Consider the following 18,596-nt stretch of genomic DNA (forward strand, 5'->3'; position numbering starts at 1 on the left):
CCAAGATGACGGCAATCACCAACACATGCGTGAAACACACATGAAACTCTGGAGCACAATGTTTAAACATCTTCCAGCTAAGCAGCTTAGGAATGCACTAGTGACTAACAGGTCACTGTCAGTCAGCCCAGTTAACAGACCAACACTCATAATCATCGGAGCCTTCAGGAAAAGAAAGCAACCAAGGAAGAGGCTGTAAAGGGAACCGGTCAGGGCTGAGATATGGCTCCACTTCAGGAGCTTCTGCACACCCGGCTGCCGTCTCGCTCATTAGACGTAACGGGTGGGAAAAATCTTAGTGCAAAGTCAGAACTCAGCATTAAGGCTCCTGAGAGCAGGAGAGGGCCCATACCCCTGCAGGAGGGTCGGGAGAATCGGTCCCAGGAATTGCACCAGCCAAACAGAAAGCGAGCCTCTGCGCTGAAGGCAGAGCCCTGCTGCCGGCTGGGCTTTAAGTAGAACAGCCGTCCTACGGGAAAGCAGCTCCAGGACAAGCACCGGCCCAGGGAGCGCATGGGGGAAAACAGCCCCGCACCAGCACCGCCGCGGCACAGGTCAAGGAGAGCCCGGAGGGGCTTCAGTGGCCCCAAGGGAGCCACCGCCCGTCCCACGACGCTGCAGAAAAGAGGGGACCGGCGGGCACAGGAGAAAAGCGGCGGGCGAGGGGGCGCCCCCGCTGGTACCAGACCGCCGCCCCGGGCAGGGCGGAACCGGGCAAGGCAAGGCAGGGCAGGGCAGGACCGGGCTGGGCCGGGCCGGGCCGGGCCGCGCCGGGCGCTCACCTGCCACGGGCTGTCCCCTCCTGGGGCAGTGGAGCCAGCGCGGCGGGATCTTGTTGTAGGACATGGCGGGGCCCGGGCGGCCGCTGCCCACCCGCCGGGGAAAGGAAGGGAGGAAAAAGACGCGGGGAGCGGGTCGGCCTCAGGGCGCTCAACGGCCCCTCGCCCGCGGCGCCTTCATTCAGACCCAGCTCCGCCTCAGCCGCCGCCAGCCCACAATGCACCGCAGGCGCCGCTTCCGTTTCCGGGCCGCGGCCCGCGGCTGCCCGCCGCAGGCGGGGTTGGGGCGTCAGGCCCATCTGCGCTTCAGGGGTAGTGGAAGAGTTGGGAAGAGCGGGCCGGGCCGCGCCGCGCCGGTGTAGTGCCGGGGTCTGTAGCTCCACAAGCCAGAGGTGCTGGTTGGTTTCTTGTCTCTGAAAAAGGCATGTTGGGGCGGGAAAGGTTTCCGGTGGAAAGCGAGGTTTTCGTTGGAAGAGGACGGCCGTACGGGTCCTCAGCCTGGAGAGGAGGTAGCCAGGCCGCGCCACAGGCCTCTCCGAGCCAAAGCAGTGGGAGCTGGGCTGGAGGTTTTGGAGGGATCGTTTGTCGGGAGCTTCCGGACTCCCTGGGAAAGGCTGTTGCCCATGTGGAGAGTTTATGTGGGCGTAAGAGAGACTGGGTAGGAACTAGAAAGAGAAAGTAGTTGAAGGCTGTTAAATGACTGCGTCAGGCTCAGAAAACATCATGAGCTGAAAATAGCAAGAGGCTTGGACAGACGTGTTTGCTGTGCTTTTGGTTTTCTATTGATGTTTGCAAATAGCTGAGACTGGAGGTGGAAATAGATGGATCTCTGTGCCAGCTAATCTTGGAACTGTGCTAGCCTGCTTGTAATAGATACGCTACTATAACGGAGATGCCCCTGTACTGGTGTCATGGTTTGAGCCCAGCCAGCAGCTAAGTACCACGCAGCCACTTGCTCACCTTCCCCCACCAGTGGGATGGGGTGGAGAAGCAGCGGGAATAAAAGGTAAAACCCCATGGGTTGAGAGAAAAACGGTTTAATAATTTAAAGTAAAATAATAATATAATGATAATAAAATTAAATAGAGATGAACTAATAAGCCCTGCACTTCCCCCTCAAAAATCCAAATAAGTGATGCACAATACAATTGCTCCCCACCCACTGACCTATACCCAGCCCAACCCGAGCAGCAGGTGACTGTTTCCTGCTGCATTTTATCACTCTAGATTTTATTAGACATAGTTTCTTCCATAGAATATCCTTTCATACTAATTGAAGTAGTCAATTAAGTAGTTTGCATATCTGAGTCATTGGGTTCTCATACTACATTAGAAGTTTCTGACTGTCCTCTAGGGCTTTTGTGATCTTCAGATACTAGTTTTCTAATTCTAGATAAAAATTTAAAATCTTGCTACATCGAAGGACTATTTTAGTCCTTTCCTTAACTGTTAAATGCACTTACCTTAAAACATTACTTAATTATGTTTGAAATAAGGTGCTGACTTTTCCGATACAGAACAAACAAGCAGCAGTTAGACACCAGGTGGTGCTGAAGACCAGCTAGAAAAGAAAGTGAGAGTGCAAGGGGTGTTCAGAAAGAGCAAGAAGCAAGAAGCAAAGGACTCCATTTCTTATTTCAGTTAATTAGGAGCAACATACATTAACATCAGTGGTATGGCACAATTAGGAACAAAACCATTTCAGAGGTAAAGAATAGTACAAAAACATATGAATGAGCAATAATCTCAAGATTCTGATACACATTTAAAACAAACCAGCTACAGAGCAAAAACGCTGCATGAATATGTTATAGTTAAACTGGGAGGATACATACATCTGGCTTTATTTAGCAATGCACAAGGCAGATAAAATTAGAATTTTTAAATATAAGGTAGGGAGTTGAATGAAGCATAAATGAAGCAAAATGAGCTTAGCCAAGTATCATCCGTAGTTCAGCATTTTGGTGGTTCTGAGCCAAGTTGAGGAAGTCCCTCTGACTAGCTGGTCAGCAGAGCACCTTCACAACACTCTAGGGCTTTTCCTGAGTTGTGATACTTGAGTCTGTTTGCCACATGCCTTCTTGCTCCACATCAGTTACTAAAAAATGATGACAGTTTGAAGCCAGTTGTTGAATGAGAAAGGAGGAAGCAGTGTCACAGCTTCTGTGGAGTAAGATGAGTGTTGCTGTGTTGATCAGTTGATGGTGACATGGGAGTGGTGGTTTTCATCTGGATTTTAAAAGTGAATATGCTATAAATAGGACATTAGGAATGGGATACAGGACAGAGAATACTGAAGCAGGGAATAATTCCTGTTGCTGTCTTCATTGTTCAGTGTATTCCTTAGCGAATTTTACATGGGGAAAATTCAGTCACCCAAAAGACCAGCGTTCTCCAGATTATTCCAAACAATAGAGTATTCATGTTTGAGACTGTGTTGCTGCATTGCCTCCCACAGATAAAACACAGATTTCAAGCAACTCTATTTACTCTTAACTTGATCTTGTGCTTTGTGACATGTCCTTATGGTCTGGAAAACTCAGTTATTAACAGCTGTTACATGTTGTGCATAAATAGTTTAGGCTGGACTTTGTCACGTGAGATGTTTTGAAGCAGTTTACGCAGGCACGGGACGATGTTCGCGTGTGACACCAGACAGCCTTTGTGAATGGGCATACTTTCCTGCCTTTGTAACATTAGGAGTAAAGATGATTTTTTCCTGGTGTAACGGCAGAGGTGTATTCATGTCACCTTCACAAGCCGACAAAGCTGTGTCTGAGCAAGGAGCACATAGGTGGCGGTGGTGCTTGTTGCAGGGATTGCTTTGAGAAAGCAACTGTTTAGCAGTCTATGAAAAAAATGATACTTTTCTCTGTATCAGTTCTCTTTTCATCTAGAGGCATTCAGATGCCTGTATTCTTACTCTGGTTTCAGCCCACCAATTTAAATGCTTTTCCTGGCAGAGAAGACACTATGATCAGGAAGTCATTTTCCCAATTCTGCCTTTGTGCCATGGGTACATTGACTTCTTTGGTTTCAGCTCATTGTTTCAGATAGTGGAGAGCTGCATTTGTGTTCTCCCTTGACTTAAACCCATCAAAATAATACCACACACTACCCCCACACACACACTTTAACACTTTCCTAATTACAAACTGAACATTTACTCAAATTATTGCTGATGAATAATTTTACACATTTATTGTCATATATCGTAAGTAGCTAGACAATTTAACTTACTTGTTCTCTTGTTCTGTGCAAAGTGGATAAATTATGTATTTTGCCTGAAGGATGAACATGTGGTGTTGCCCTCTTCTATACTGACATAGGTCAACAATGCTATTACTATTCTGTTTCAGTATAACATTATTTTCCACCTGTTCATAAAGTAATAAAGTAAAAAGAAAATAAAAACATCCCTTAGGATGTTCTGTGAAGCAGACATTTCTGACTCTTACTTGGTAAATACATTTTCTTAAAAAAACAAAGATCAAACATATTATTTGCTAACCTGAGACTACCACAGGATTCAAGTGAAAGTAATTATGAAAGAAGCTAACTGTATGCAAACATGATTCATACGGTATTATTTTTCCACTTTGGGTATAGGTGTTCACCTGTAAAGAAACTCAATGCTACAAATTTGTAAGTTACCATATATGGAACAGAGAAAAATATATTTTTATGCTTTATTTACTGATTCAATTAATTAATTTCTTGCTTATTGGTTTTAATGTTCATGGCAAACTGACTTATGACAAAATGGATGACTATTTCAGTGTTCCTTTATGACTGATATACTTTCAGTGTGCATGAAACTTTCAGGGGAGGGGTGAGTACTGTCTAAATCTGAAGAAATATTTTAACTTCTTTGGTACTGTAGTCATATTTTATGCCAATAATACTTAGATTCTAATAGTATCAGAAGCTAAACCAAAATTAAAAAACAGTAGAGTGAGAACATACTTTGAGAAATGAAAAGTTAGTATTATGGTTGCTTATAGTTAAGTTCTCTAATACATACATAGGCTTCCAAATTTAAAAAGGCTAAGTATGTACTCAAAAAAAATGCTAGGAGCTCAACACTTTTTAACTTATTTGTTCGGTGTCAACAAATAATTAAGAACCTAACTTCTGAGACAAATTATTTTTCTGCTGCAATATATTTAAGAAAATAAAATGTCATTTACAGTGTTCTTCCTATAGAAAGCTTTGAGAGGACATCATAAACAAAAATACCAGTCTGTAGTCTTCACAACATTAGGGGGCACCATGATCTCACAGACTTAAAATGATGCAAGCTTAAGTACAAATACTTTTCCTGCCCAAAGTAAACAGGAAACAGCATAAAATAGCAAAATCAACTCCTGGAGTCACTCCCTAGTGTGAGATTATGATACAGTTCTTAATAAAATTTCCAACAGAAGACAACCCAGACTTTTAGTAGAACACAGACTACACCCTCCTTTCTGTAAGAGTAATGAAACTGACTAATGGATGCAGTATAAGCAGCTTGCTTTCAAGTCTTTATTTAAATCTTAAATTTTCCTTCACGGTTTCATTCTGGAAATACAACATTTTCAGCTCAAGCATCAGTTCAACCGGTAAAGTAAATCTGTGTACAGGCAGGGAGCACGCAGATGCAGCTGCTTTAAATCCCTGGCACTGAATTTGGTGTCATGCTTAGGATAATTGCCATAAGGTATCAGACTACATCACCAAACGTCTGTGCTGTAATGATGACATATAAATCTAACACCAGTACAGCAGCCATTAACAGTTTCAGCTCTGACATGCAGACATGGCGGATGGTTTACTTAGCAGGTGTTGTACTTAGCAGATCTGTCTGGGAAGGAACTGGGAAAACGTGTGCCTGTGCAACGGGAAGAAGGTGTCTGTCTGTCCAGAGGGTTGCTGTTCATCTAAAAGGACTACAGCTGTGACTTCAAGCACTTAGTAGGCCTGAAAAACAAGATGCCTTGCTAATTGTTCCCCTGCAGCTGAAATGATGGTGTGCTTGATGGAACAGATAAGAAGCTGGACAGCAAATGTATAAGCAAGATGCCTGTCATTCCTGGAAGACTAACACTGGTCTCCCTAGAGTTCTTATGGTTTGACCTAGACATCTGAGGCCTTACTCACATCAGATGTGAAGTATGATTTTCAATGGAAATCTACACTATAAGAAACAGCTGCATGTAACATTTAAGAATATACAGTCTACTGCACAAAATGAAATAATATGGTAGTAGTGTGCTTTGAGTATGGATAAAGTTATCAACCAACTAACATTTCACAATGGAAAATGACTAGCAGTAGGCAAAAGCATGACATAATATACAAGAAACTCATTTGATTTATGCAAGTGGAAAGCATGACTCATAGTCTTTGGATCTGGGCTGGGGAGTGACTGGATTCCACAAAGTAAAACAGTGTTCTATTGCTACACTTTCTAGTTTCTCTACTGCCTGAATATGGATACCTTAGTAAAAATCTTGCCCTGAATTGAGTCTGTGGTTAAAACTAATGGAGTAACTGAGGTCCTGATTAGTGATGGAGGCAGACTAAGACAGTCAATAACTACTGCAGGGTTATCACTCCTCTACAGCCTGAAATAACTGAGAAAGGGTCAGCGTTTCAGCCTACAAAGCTGCGTACGTGATGATGAATTTTTGGGTTGCTATACTGGCAGAAATCTTTTTCTCATGTGATCAGTCATACAAAGAAAATATTATTACCCATAGGCACTCTCTCAGACCTTTTGCATTATAAGTTTGTACCTATAGATACGTATACTATGGATATACGTGAATATAAAGCCTGTGAAGAATAATGCATGTATGAGCTATAATCTAGTACCAGAGAACATACATACAGACCTCATTTTATTTATATGGCTTTATTATACAAAACATGTGCAACTACTGTGCAAATGTAAATGAAGACTCATTCTCTTTCTTGAAGGGTTTGCAGTCCTGCAGATACAGCAAGAAACTGGCCAAAGACAAAGGAAAGAAATAAAGCAAAGTGATCCGCCTGGCAGCCACACAGGCTTTATAAAAATCAAATCTGAACATAATTTATATTGTATACAAATTATGAAAAATGTGTATGCATTTATATACATATAAAAGCAGATGCGCAAATGTTGCCCTTGAGAGGTTAGTTTTGCTTTCTGTTGGTATGGGAATGAGCTTTACAAGAACAAATACTATTCTTTCCCAAAAATGTCTCACTCGAAATAGAGAGCAAAAGGAATATCCTAGCATATACACCTGCAGCATCACTGATCTAGCAAAACTTAGTATGTTGGCAGATGTCATTGTAGACCATGATGTTGTACAGGTTGTAAATTCACATCTTGCAAGCATTCCTTAAAGAAAGGATAAGATTTCTTTTTTTTTTTCTTCATTTGAAATATGTTTCTCATTCTCTAGAAATATTCTTTCACACTTTCACCACTTTAGGCTTCATAGCACAGTGGCAACTTATGATGGACATTCTGGGATAAACTGTGAGAACAGAGTGCCTGTGGTCCATTGCTATTCACACAACTACAGTTGAAGCCATGCCACTTCTTCCCAACGCTGGTTTTACCTACTGTAACTAGGCTGAGATTAATGCAAAGAAAACCCAAACCTTTGTACTCAAACCTTTGCTCAGTATGAAATCATCCTTGTCCAGATGGACTTTCAGCGAGTTACTGACAGTGATTAAGGTCCTTGAGAAAGGGAAGGAGGTACAAAGATGACTCTGTACTTGCCTGAAATGAATTTCATATATTTCCAAGTAGTTTGAAGTTTAGGGTTTTGGCTAAATCTTTATGCACAGTGCAGGCTGTTACTGGAAAATGTTACACTTCTTCAGAAAAGTCACTTTGTGAGTTCCTGTACCTACTTCTGCTCTACAGAAACTGCTTTTCAAAAGTCCCTTTGGGGAGGAAAATCTCCACATAACCTTCCATGTACTGGGAGCTAAATCTGCTAAAATGAGTTTAGTAGTGTATTTTTTACTATAATTGGATGTTTTGTCAGAAACCTGCCATGTGACGTGTTCTAAGCTTTCTAAACTTCAGGGGAAGACTTTTATCAGCCTCTGTAGACAATGGTTGAGGCCCTTCCTATACATGTTCTCTAACATGGAAAATCAGAAAAACATGCCAGCAAAAGCTGGTACACAACAGCAGAGAGTCACAAATCAAACTGATTTATTAAATGTAAATTATTGAATGGTGATGCAGAGTTTCAAATGAGTAGAAACAGTAAGGACACAATGCTCATTATACACAAGGTGATGATGGTTTAAAATAGCAAGCCTGTTCTGAACTTTTGCATCTCAGATGCAAAATCGGATTACCACAGAGGGAGCAGATAAAATGAAAAGATGAGGCAGTTTTGTCCTGGAACACAGCCCACTTCATTATTTTCTATTCTTCTCTACACTGCAGTATGTACCAGCTTCAAAATGGGTAGAGCTGTTGCTAGGTAATGCTCTTTACCCACTCGATAGCTGAAGTTTCAGCCACACAAGGAAGAGTGTTTATATATCTGATAGCATAAAATTAAAATCGAAGGCATTGTTTAATGACTGTTTCCAGTACGTCCCTGCTCCTAGCCATGGGCCTCTTTCCTGGGAGCAACCCAACCACCAGCACATGCAATGCACTTTTGTAGGCTGTAGGTCAACGTGATTTAAGTGGTAGCAGCTGCAAGCCCTCCCAGAGCACTCTCCTTATCTCAGCTGTGCGATCAGGCTCGCACACTCTTTCTTCTGCCATGTTGATTCCTCCCTTGTGCTGAGCAACTGCCTGTGCAGTGGAACAAAGCAGAGAATCGATGCAGCCAGAAGGCAAACAAGCTTCCCCCTCCCTCTTTGCTGGGCTCAGCTGGGTTGAGTTCCTCGCTCTGGTTCATTCTGCAGCTGCATAAGCAGTATGGATAAATTCAAGAGGGAAGTGCATCAGATGGTCAGGAAAAAAAGGTGGGCAGGGCAGCGGCAGGAAAAGGAAAGGGGCTGTTCATGCTGCCTTAACACATAGCTGGTATTGCCACAAAGTATCAAAACATAACCTTGATTCTTCTTAGATTTGTGATCTGTCAAGGATCTGAAGGAAATCTGGGTCAGCTTTATGTGTAAAACTAAACTAATAAAAGAACACAACTGACATTATTAATCCAGATGTGGAAATAAACATTTTGCTCATACTTTAAGAGGAAAAAAACTGCATGGGAATTTTATTGCTGTATTTTTTAGTATTTACAATGTGGAAAAGACCAAAACAAAGTTAAAACTCAGGGCAGCTCTTAGAACCACAGTCAGCAAACTCAGGTTACATTTACCATTGTTCCTAATCTAGCTGTGTTTTTTTCCATCTGTTACTGACACCCACTGTCATAAAGAAGCTTTTTTACCTTTGGGTGGCAAAACCACATGTACAAAACCTGGTAATTTCTCTCTCTTTTTTTTATAGAGTGTGAGCTACAAAGGATGGTTCAATTACATTCACCATCTATTTAATGCTAAGTATTATTTTCTTCTACATGAACCATGAAATCCAAAGGGATGATAAATAAATGTGTACCCAGTCTCGACAGTAGTAATCACCTCAGAGATAAAGTAATCTCTGTCACTGAAGGAGACAGTGGCTGCAGTGAGTACTTGCCAGCTCCGCAGATCCACCTGGGCAGATCTATGGTAATACAGGCAATTTACCATCTAACCTATTTATTCTTTCTTCCTACTTCTCAAGAAGCAACCTGGAGCCAGGCTTGCAGAGCTCCCTGTGGGATCTCAGATCCTTTTCAGCCCTAGGGCCATGCCACTTTTGTAGCAGCTCACAAAACATTCTTCTCTTGCAGTGAGAATTCACTTTCAACCGTGCCTGCTACCAATAGGTTTCCAAAGCACAGCCAAGTATTTCAGCCTGCTAGCACACTGTCTGTGCCAGTGCGATGTATGCACAAACTGTCTTTGTTGATTTAGTTTCCTAGAGGTAGCGTAAAACAGCAGTGCAACCTAGAAAAATGATCCACTAACCAGAAGGAAAGCTGGGAATGGAAAAAAGGGCTCAGTTGTGGCATTCCCTGAAGGAACTAGTAAGAAATGAAAAGGGATCAGAAGGAAAGAAAAAGCTAATAAAGAGAATGATATAACAGAGAAAGCTTTTGATATGACTCCTGTGTTTGCATCACCGAGCTCCCTTTTCACAGAAGTAATTCATACCATTAAAGGTACACTATCTAGCAGGCAGCAGTGACGAGTCATGCTGCTGAAGATACGTTGTGCAAGGAGAAGTTGATTGCCTATGTTCAACATAGGAAAGGGTTTTTTCCAAAGTATTATACAAGTGACTATCAGCAAGATATTTATGAATTAATGTCTCGCTTACAGATTCATAGAGAAACAAATGTAGGTTTGTCTCAGTCCTTGTTTTGTCTGTTAGTGAAATGGGGCTGTTTCTGAGACAAAATGTTCATGCCTGTCTGGAGGCACAGCTCGTAAATAACCAAGGACAAAGGCTATGTACATGCGATTTCACAACCCCAAATGCTGACGAATTAATGCTGCCACCAAAAATTTCTACAGTGCTGTGTAAATTCCAGTAGTCATCAACAAGTTACACAATTTTTCTGGTTTACATTAACACATAGGGGAAACATGTTCCATGACTCCTACTTCACTGGATGTCCAAACAGTTACGTCACTTACCTACGGTTCAGTTAAGAGTGTAAGAAAAGGACCCTGACATTTAGTTGGACTGAAGCCTGCAGGCATTGCTGGTAGGAATTTTAATAATACTTCTTAAGAATTACCTAGTTGACCATTATTAAGCCTTGAATTTTAACAACTTCTAAGCTAGAGTTTTTACAGCTATTCAACTCAGTACAGCCCAACATTAGTTTTTGTTTTAAAACAAATTAATCCGTTGGTTCTGACTTTGTCCACCGACTGTGCATCACTGACAGTAAGGAAAGAAGAATCTTGTTAAAAAGGAATTTATTTGCCATACTAAAGTATGTGTATCTGAATCTTAGTGAACAAATGGGAGAAAGTGGTTGGCATATCCTGTTCTCCTAATATTCAAGCCCATCCTTCTTTGCCACTGTTCCTTTCCAAGGTTTGTGTCAAGTAACAAATATAACACATTCTATTTTTAATTTCTACATAAATATATACAGATCTCAGTAAAGTCAGTGAGGGCCCTGTGTGTGTACAAGCAAAAAGGAAGGCAGGGAGACCATAATCCCACTTAGCAGTAGTCTTACTCCAGTATTTCCTTAATCTTTCTATGATTAAAAGGACAAACAACACAGTTTGCTTTGGTGTCTTGCACGCATTTTACAAATATTGCATCACCTCACCATGTCACATGGTATTTGGTATTCTGTAACCCTGTCCTCAAGAGCCTGTGTAAGCAACAGCCGATTTGATTTTCCCACCCCTGACCAGATACATCATAGCACACAGTTATACTAGCATAATTTTGCAAGTAGTTTGTTCAGTTTTATTTGCATTTGTTGGCACATTATTAAAATAGATCAGAACCAGGTCATAAGATTGAGCTTTCTTCTGTTATAGATGTTTAATTTTCCTGTAATGCTTTCTGTTTAGTATAATAAGTAGAAATCTGCTCTGTAGTTTCTACCTTGTCTGCTCCTGAAGGTTAATTTATAAAACAGACAATTGGTGGTGCATATTCTGGATGCGAGGAGCATTGCAAATGACAGCAGCATGGAAATCATTGCACAAGTAAGCATAAGGTAATGTATGGAGGTATTTTAAAGGATAAAGGAATGGGTGACATCAAATGAGAATAGGTCAGCTGGCAGCAGAAGCGAGCTTCAGCCAGGACTTGCAGACAACCATTTTGAATTTGAGGCAGAACAGGGACAGAAAACAGCAAGGGCAGCTGAAAGAGGACATAACTGAGCCAAGTAAGAAAGCTGGTGTCTTGGTAGTATAACACCACTGATGGCGCAACTCATGCAACTGAAGACAGAAGATAAGCAGGATCAAATAAAAATGCTGAAATCGGATGAGGTCTGGAACAAGGTTTTCACAGGGGAAAGACAGCACAGCTGGTGGCTGTGGAAAACAGTGAGCAGGGGGTTGACACCGTTATAACCTTCCAGTGCTCTCAGCAAACAAAAGCAAGCTGATGACAAAGGAGCAGGAGAAATGAAAGGCTCCCAGTTGCACATCTCTTTCTTTAAAGAGGGAAACAAAACCAAACTAGATCCATATCATCAACCATAAATGGCAGGAGGGAAGAGTTTTGGAAAACGGAAAATCCCCATGTTGCTCAGTGGTAAGAAACTCCCCTCCCCTTCCAGCTGAGGACACGTCACTGGAAAGTCCCGGCCTGGGAAAAAAAATCCACCAAGTAAACAAACTGCTTAGGCAGCAAAATGTTCTGACTTTAAAGGGTTTTATTTTCAGGGTAGCATTTCCTTGCACGGCAGCAGTTCAAGTTCAGACAAGAAGAATCTCATTAGAGTGAAAGTGGCTGGTAAACTTCACTCCTGATATTATGCCATAGACAGAAAACTAATTTATTAAAAAGCCAAGATTTCCACTTGGGATTTTCTGCTACCGAGTGTTGTCAAACAATCCCAGTGACAAACCAGATACCCAGGATTATTACGTAACTGTGAAATTAGCAGTGATTGTCTAGCAAGTTTGCAGGGCTTTTTCCCCTTCACTTACAGGTACTTCCAGACAAGGAAGCTGAACGTAAAGTGCTTCCTAACCACTTACTGGGTATGGCTCTTTGTCTCACAAGCCAGTTCAATGCTGGGAATTCTTCCATCACTGCCCACAATGAAAACAAGGAAAAAGCATGGTAGGTCACACAGTGACAAGAAATGCAGCATTGGACAAAATCCTGGGATTCTTCCCTCACTAACTAGCATTTATGATAATAAAAATATTGACATAAATTATTACCCTTCTTTGAAATAAATCAACTCTCAACAAAGATACTTCACAGTAATTAATCACGGCAACATTAACTCTAATTCTGGGACCAATTACAGTGACAGCACTTTCTAGGAAAACAATCAAGATAGTTTTAACTCTGCTTCTCTGCTCTCCCAGTTAATGAATGTTGCTGCATCCTGACCAATGCACACAGCAGCCCAACCCTGCTAACAACCAACAGATCCCAGTTTTCCGAGTGTTGTGTAGACTGCCCCATTTCCAACTCTGTCAATATTATAATTAAAATGTAGTATTTAATTTTCTTTAAACTCAGGTTCCCTTAAGTCTCACTAGGATTCAACACTACTGGGGGGGGGCATCTCAAGCACATTATCCTTGACAGCCAGTAACTATTATTTAGGAAACTGTCAAACTATTTACATCCTCTCGGATTTGGGAAGAGCTCAATCAGCAGTCTTGGAGGCAGAAGGGGAAGGGGCTTTTTATAGCTTTTTATTTTGGTTTGGGTTTTTTGCATTGCTTCTAATGTGTATAAACAGTAGGACGGAATCAGAACAGCAGGAAGCTTTGAAATTTTGATCCTTTATCATTTTTCCTGTTATGAGATAAGGGCATAGTGCTACAGTTGTCTCAACAGGGTGGAAGGTCAGGGCCCAAGTCCATTTGTTGTATCTCTGTTCCTGGAACTTTGAATAGCAGAGGCTGATGATGACAAAAGCCTGCCCCAAGCACCAAGCTGGAGCAGCAAATGTGAAATGCCCCTGAGTTTCAGTTCCGGCATCTGATGCAATACTGTGGTAAGCTTTCTAAAGGAGACATCACGAATCTCTCTCTTCCATGTGTGCTCTTACATGCGTGGCAGGAGGATCCAGGATGTTTCCTGGATAGGGCTAGGAGTCAATATCCACAAACATGGACTAAGTGGACCCAGTATCATTTTTAAAGCACTGTTCTTTTCTCAAAGCAATTTCCTGGCAATAAGAGCACAGGCTGTGACAGCAACATAATCTGCTAATCTTTTAAAGTTGTTCTCAGGTGTACACTCCAGTGCTGGTTAGGACAAGGCATCTGACAGCAAGACCCTGTCTTATGTTGGATGACACCTATTGCAAGAGGCCTCTATTTTCAAGACCTTTCAGTTTCAGCTAACAAGGTTTTCTATGAGAACTGATCTACTGACTCCTCTGGAAAGCTGCTGCCAACTTTAAAGCTTTAAAATTAAGGAGGTTGTCTTCTGGTAATACAGCCATGCTATTTAAACACATTTTAGAATAGTTGTGAGCTAAGAGATGATACACTCTTGGATTCAACTCGCGTGCTGTACCTCATAGTGGTAACTCAGCCAAGACCTTACTCATGGGTGTAAGTACCACCATAAATCTGGACATTCCAGACAAAGACTTATGTATTTTAGTGTCTGGCTGGCAGCAAGACACACACAAAGTTGATACATTTACTTACTGAATACCTGATGCAATTAAGTAAGACTGAAGAAAAGCCTTAAAGGTGAAATGTCAGTGATGTTCATTCCTGCTTTGGGTGATTGATTGGATTTTTTTCAGCTGCAGTAAGGTTTTATCTGGTAAAGCTCCTTTAAATAGCATGCATATGGAATTGATTCAGTCAGGGAATATAAAGCTCTACAAAGGAGGGAAGGAAAAAAAAGGTTGTGAAGGAAGCAGAATCAACCACAGCTTCATCAGAAAAAGGATTTTCATAGTCAGATCTGACACTTTTCCTGAAGGGAAAAAAAAACAAGAATAATCAAACTAACCTAATTCCTAACAGAGTCACTGTCAGTTATCAGAGCAGGGAGGTCATCCCTGGCACAGCTAATTTTGTGTCTAGCTTTGCTTAGTGCTCTGCACATCATTTTGTTAGTTTTCTACTTTGACCTTGTCCATCTTGGTACAGTGAAAGCTCACTTGGCAGCTAAGGAGGAAAAGGAGGTCAACTGAAAAGCTGAGTGACTAAGCAAGAAAATATATGCAAACCCATCTGAAGGTCTTGGAAAACCCAAACATGGTTGTACTCCACTCAACAACAGGTTAAGCAAAAAAGACTCAAAGAACCTGAAAGTTTTCACGCTCAACAACCAGAAGCTGCAAAGTGCCAAAATTAACAGCACAAGAAAGCCTGGACTAGGATCAAAAAGCAGTACAGAAGCCTCTCGCTGCAGAAGGACCATGCAGCTATGTGGTACCACATCAATATTGACTGTGGTGGCACAGAACAGGCTTGCATGGTTTCAGCCATGCCTGCCCCAGGGATGGCAAACGTAAGACACCTGGGAACAGGATCAACTTCACCAAGCTCAGGGAAGTCTGCCCTTCAAACAGGCTAAAGCTTTCAGACAGATATTAAAAAACAAATTTAAACAGTGTAATCACTTCTTCCTTCATGCTTGTAATTCACTAGTCATCCCTTTTTCATCACATGAATGATATCACTGTCAGAAATTACTGCCTGAGGACCTAGGCTGAAACCGGCTCTGCAATCACATTAAAGTGTCTCTGCAGATGCAGGAGCAGAGTTTAAACTAGCTTTCAAATTATTTTACCAAATAAGAGCAATAATTAAGAAGTGAAGTACTTCAATGACAATTAATCACTACCAATTAAAACCATGAAAGTAATCATTTTATTCTACAGACTTGACAATTTTAGCAGGGAATTATTGCTGAAAGTGACTAAATGAAATGCTACTGAAAACTGACAGCGTACTGAAACAAGTCTGCTTTAAAAGGTTCACCTTAGCCTCTGTGAATAAAGCACAGGTGTATGTATGTGGCCACACAAACAAGTTTGCATGAACATTTCAACAATATGCAGAAGTTAAGCAAGATAGAACTTTGGTTTTCACTCTCGACATATACAAAACATACTTAGCAAAACTACTGTGTCTCCATGATAAAGAAGTTCAAACTTTCCCAAGAGAAACACCCCAAAACTATTAAGAGTACAGCTGTTGCAGAGGTGTTAAGAAATCTTTAGTATTTTCTTAGGCCCATGGGCAGGGGCAGTTAAGTTCTCATTTTTCTCTCTCCGCTTATCTCTGTAAGACCACTGGTCCCTTTCCGGAGCCACAGCTATTCCCCAGAACACAGCGCCACAAGAGCTGTGACCGCAAAGAGCGTGACCTCGGCATAGCCCACTTCCAGCCTCCTCCTCCCACTGGGTCACACGTGAAATACACCTTGTGCTGGTGGAAACACATGGCCATGTTGAGAAACCCAAAACAGGCCAGAGACTGGTATTGCGCTAACCAGGGTGCCATAAAAACAAATTATTTTATTACAATTCAGTACTGTCTACATACAGCACAGTCTATCACAGCATCCGCCCCTCACTCAGTGTTTTTAATGAGATTATGGTGGGGTAACAGCTGCACCCGTTGTAAACCTATCAGCTCTTGAACCCGAAGTTACTAGACTTGAGTAGTATTTCTGGCTGCCTTTGCCCCAAGGTTTTTAGGAGCCACTGGTCACTGAAAGCACCACTATATATACACAAGATCACAGTGATCATTTCTCTCTGGAAATCTTGTTACAAAAGCTTTTGAGTCCTAAACACCTTGCTAAGAGCATCATCTAAGAGGCTAGTTGCATAGGAACCATAGTGATCAGAGAATCTGGCTACTCTCAGGCCTCAGAGGAAACACTTACTGATACAGCAAAATCACTTCTGCATACAGTGATGCACATACGAAAGCTTCACGTTATACACTCCCCAAAACTATGTTAGTCATATACTCATGTCATATATTCCTCATCTAATTAAACAAGTATATTCCCAGTTGAAAAAGAACCAACACAAGCCCCACAGCAAAATCACAGGATCATTTCAGAGTGATGCCATTTAAACTTCTGCACTGAAAAAACTGCAGAGACTAACAGGCAAAGCACATTTTATCTGAAGGCTTTTATTTAGAACTCTGCATGTAGATTTGTTATCTGAATCTCAATTATATTCCATGGATTTTATATTCTCTGTAAGCAAGTGTCTTTGCTATATATATTAAATTTCCTCTTCCCTTAAAATTGTGTCCTGTAAGAGACAGCAGCGTTCTGTGTCCTTACTTGCTGTAACAGCACGAGAATTACTCATCAGGCACCAAGTCAATTACAAATAAGCATGTATGCCTGTAAGCAGCAAGCAAGTGTTCACAACAATTTCAAATATGGTTTAAAACAAAATATTAACAGCTGCTTTTCATTAAGATTGGTTAGCTTTTCCTAGCCCTCAATAAATAGAAAGCATAAGGCATGTGGAATCCAAATTCTTTTAATGAGCTGAAGCTAAGAAGCACCGTTTGCCATTTACCCCGCGATTTCAACTAGGACCTTTTCCTTCATCAGTTGCAAATATCTCACTTCCTCCACATTAATACCAGCGAACTGGCTACGGATCTCGGCTGGTGACGTACGGCGCACAGAGGGAGAGGAAGGCCGTACAGGTGGAGAGCGGGCCCGGCGGCGGGTCTACCGGGGCGGAAGAGCTGCCGCCTGAAGGACGGCCTTTGGCAGCCCCGGCGTGAGGCCTGGCAGGGCGGGCAGCCGCCGAGCCGGGGCCTGTCGGAGCGACCAAGCCCCGTCCAGCGCCCGGAGCAGGCCCAGCGGCCGCGCCACTGGCACTGCAACGGCATCCCCGGCGGCTCGTCGCTCAACGCACCGGGGGCAGTGCGGCGGGGCGGCGACCCCCGCCGGGGCGGCGCTACTTGCAGAGCCCCTCCAGCCGCTCCAGGGTGCCCTTCATGTCGCGGATGCGCTTGGCCAGGGCGGGCACGGGCTGCATGGCGCGGTCCAGCTCCTCGCAGCGCGCCACCAGCGCGTACATGGCGCGGATGCTGAGGTCGGCGGCCTCGCCCAGGCTCTCCACGCCGTCGCGGTAGGTCTGAATGCAGCCGACGCTGAGGGCCGTCAAGGCCTGCAGCCCGCAGTGCACGTTGCGCAGCAGCTCGTCCACCTGCGCCGCCACTTGCCCGGCCAGGGCCACCACGTCCTGCAGCGCCCCGGGGTCGATGGCGGGGATGGAGCAGCCGGCCCCCGCCGCCGCTGCCGCCGGGAGCTCGCCCCTCGGGGCGCCACTCAGCCGGATCCGCCGCTCCAGGTTGTTGGCTACGAACTGGGTGAGGCGCCCCTCGCGCAGCACCGTCCCCTCCAGCTCCAGGGCGCTCGCCAGCGTCGCCCGCCGCCCCTCCGGCAGCTGCTGTCGCGCCACCGACGCCGCTCCGCCAGCAGCCAGGCTCAGCGCCTCCAGGCTGCGCTCGTCCCGTCTCTGTCCCGCCGCCTCGCCACCGGGTCCCTCCGCCGCCGCGGCTGGCAGCCCGGCCACCACGGGCCCGAGCCTGGGCCCCGGCGCCGGCCCTTCCATAGCAGGCGACGCGTGCCTGCTCACCAGTGCGCCGCCGACCACCAGGGGGCGCACCACTGCCTGTTTACGTCCCCCTCGATTGGCTGCGGAGAGAGCGGGGGCGTGGCCGGGGCTGTTTTTGTGCCTTCTGATTGGCCGGTGGCGCTCACAGGGAGAACGGCCTGTCCCGTACCATCGCTTCGCACTGCGGGCCCGTGACTCGGAGACGGGGGCGTGCCCGCTGTTTGTGTCTGTTCCGATTGGGCTGCCTGCGGAAGCGGGCGTGACCCCAAGTGTTTGTGTCGCTTCTGATTGGCAGAGGCGGGGCCAGAGAGGCAGTCGTTTCGTCGGGATTGGCGGATGCAGAGAAGAGGCGTGCTTCTTGCTCTCTCCTCGCATAGCGATTGGTGCGGTGTCGGAAAGGGGTGTGCCCACTCGGGTAACAACACCGGGGCGCTGCTAGCAGCTCCTTTCACTCCCCCGCCATGTTCTCCTAGCAGCGGATCTAATTGCGCCACCATCTCAG

General features: G+C 44.0%; 2 protein-coding genes and 1 long non-coding RNA gene across 7 annotated transcripts in view; 1 reads left to right on the plus strand and 2 right to left on the minus strand.

Moving 5' to 3' along the window:
• Positions 1-1,020, minus strand: part of RNGTT (RNA guanylyltransferase and 5'-phosphatase) — a 184,795-nt gene extending 183,775 nt beyond the window's left edge. For 3 of the 4 annotated variants that reach the window (XM_062608379.1, XM_062608377.1, XM_062608376.1), the window contains exon 1: positions 783-1,019. Coding sequence is in view for 3 of the 4 variants with exons in the window: in XM_062608377.1 (XP_062464361.1) it covers positions 783-846 (64 nt within the window). In the remaining variant the exon portion in view is untranslated. Of the gene's footprint in view, positions 1-782 lie in introns of all 4 variants that reach the window. The other variant, XM_062608380.1, reaches the window with a different exon arrangement.
• A 137-nt stretch (positions 1,021-1,157) lies between these two features.
• Positions 1,158-9,945, plus strand: LOC134158443 (uncharacterized). Of its 2 annotated transcripts, XR_009962766.1 has the most exons (3): positions 1,158-1,785; positions 2,297-2,486; positions 9,250-9,945. It is a non-coding gene; the product is annotated as an uncharacterized LOC134158443 (long non-coding RNA). The 2 variants fall into 2 exon arrangements; XR_009962767.1 differs by lacking the exon at positions 9,250-9,945 and having other exon boundaries at positions 2,297-2,509.
• Positions 9,946-16,620: 6,675 nt separating this feature from the next.
• Positions 16,621-18,591, minus strand: BORCS6 (BLOC-1 related complex subunit 6). The gene is given in 2 exon segments (XM_062608371.1): positions 16,621-18,438; positions 18,441-18,591. Coding segments are annotated over 2 exon segments (1,158 nt in total). The 3' UTR covers positions 16,621-17,431.
• Positions 18,592-18,596: the final 5 nt, after the last annotated feature.

The sequence above is a fragment of the Pezoporus occidentalis genome, unplaced genomic scaffold (genome assembly GCF_034315485.1).
Source record: "Pezoporus occidentalis ecotype Australia unplaced genomic scaffold, CSIRO_AGI_Poc_V1 ctg13, whole genome shotgun sequence".
NCBI lineage: Eukaryota > Metazoa > Chordata > Aves > Psittaciformes > Psittacidae > Pezoporus > Pezoporus occidentalis.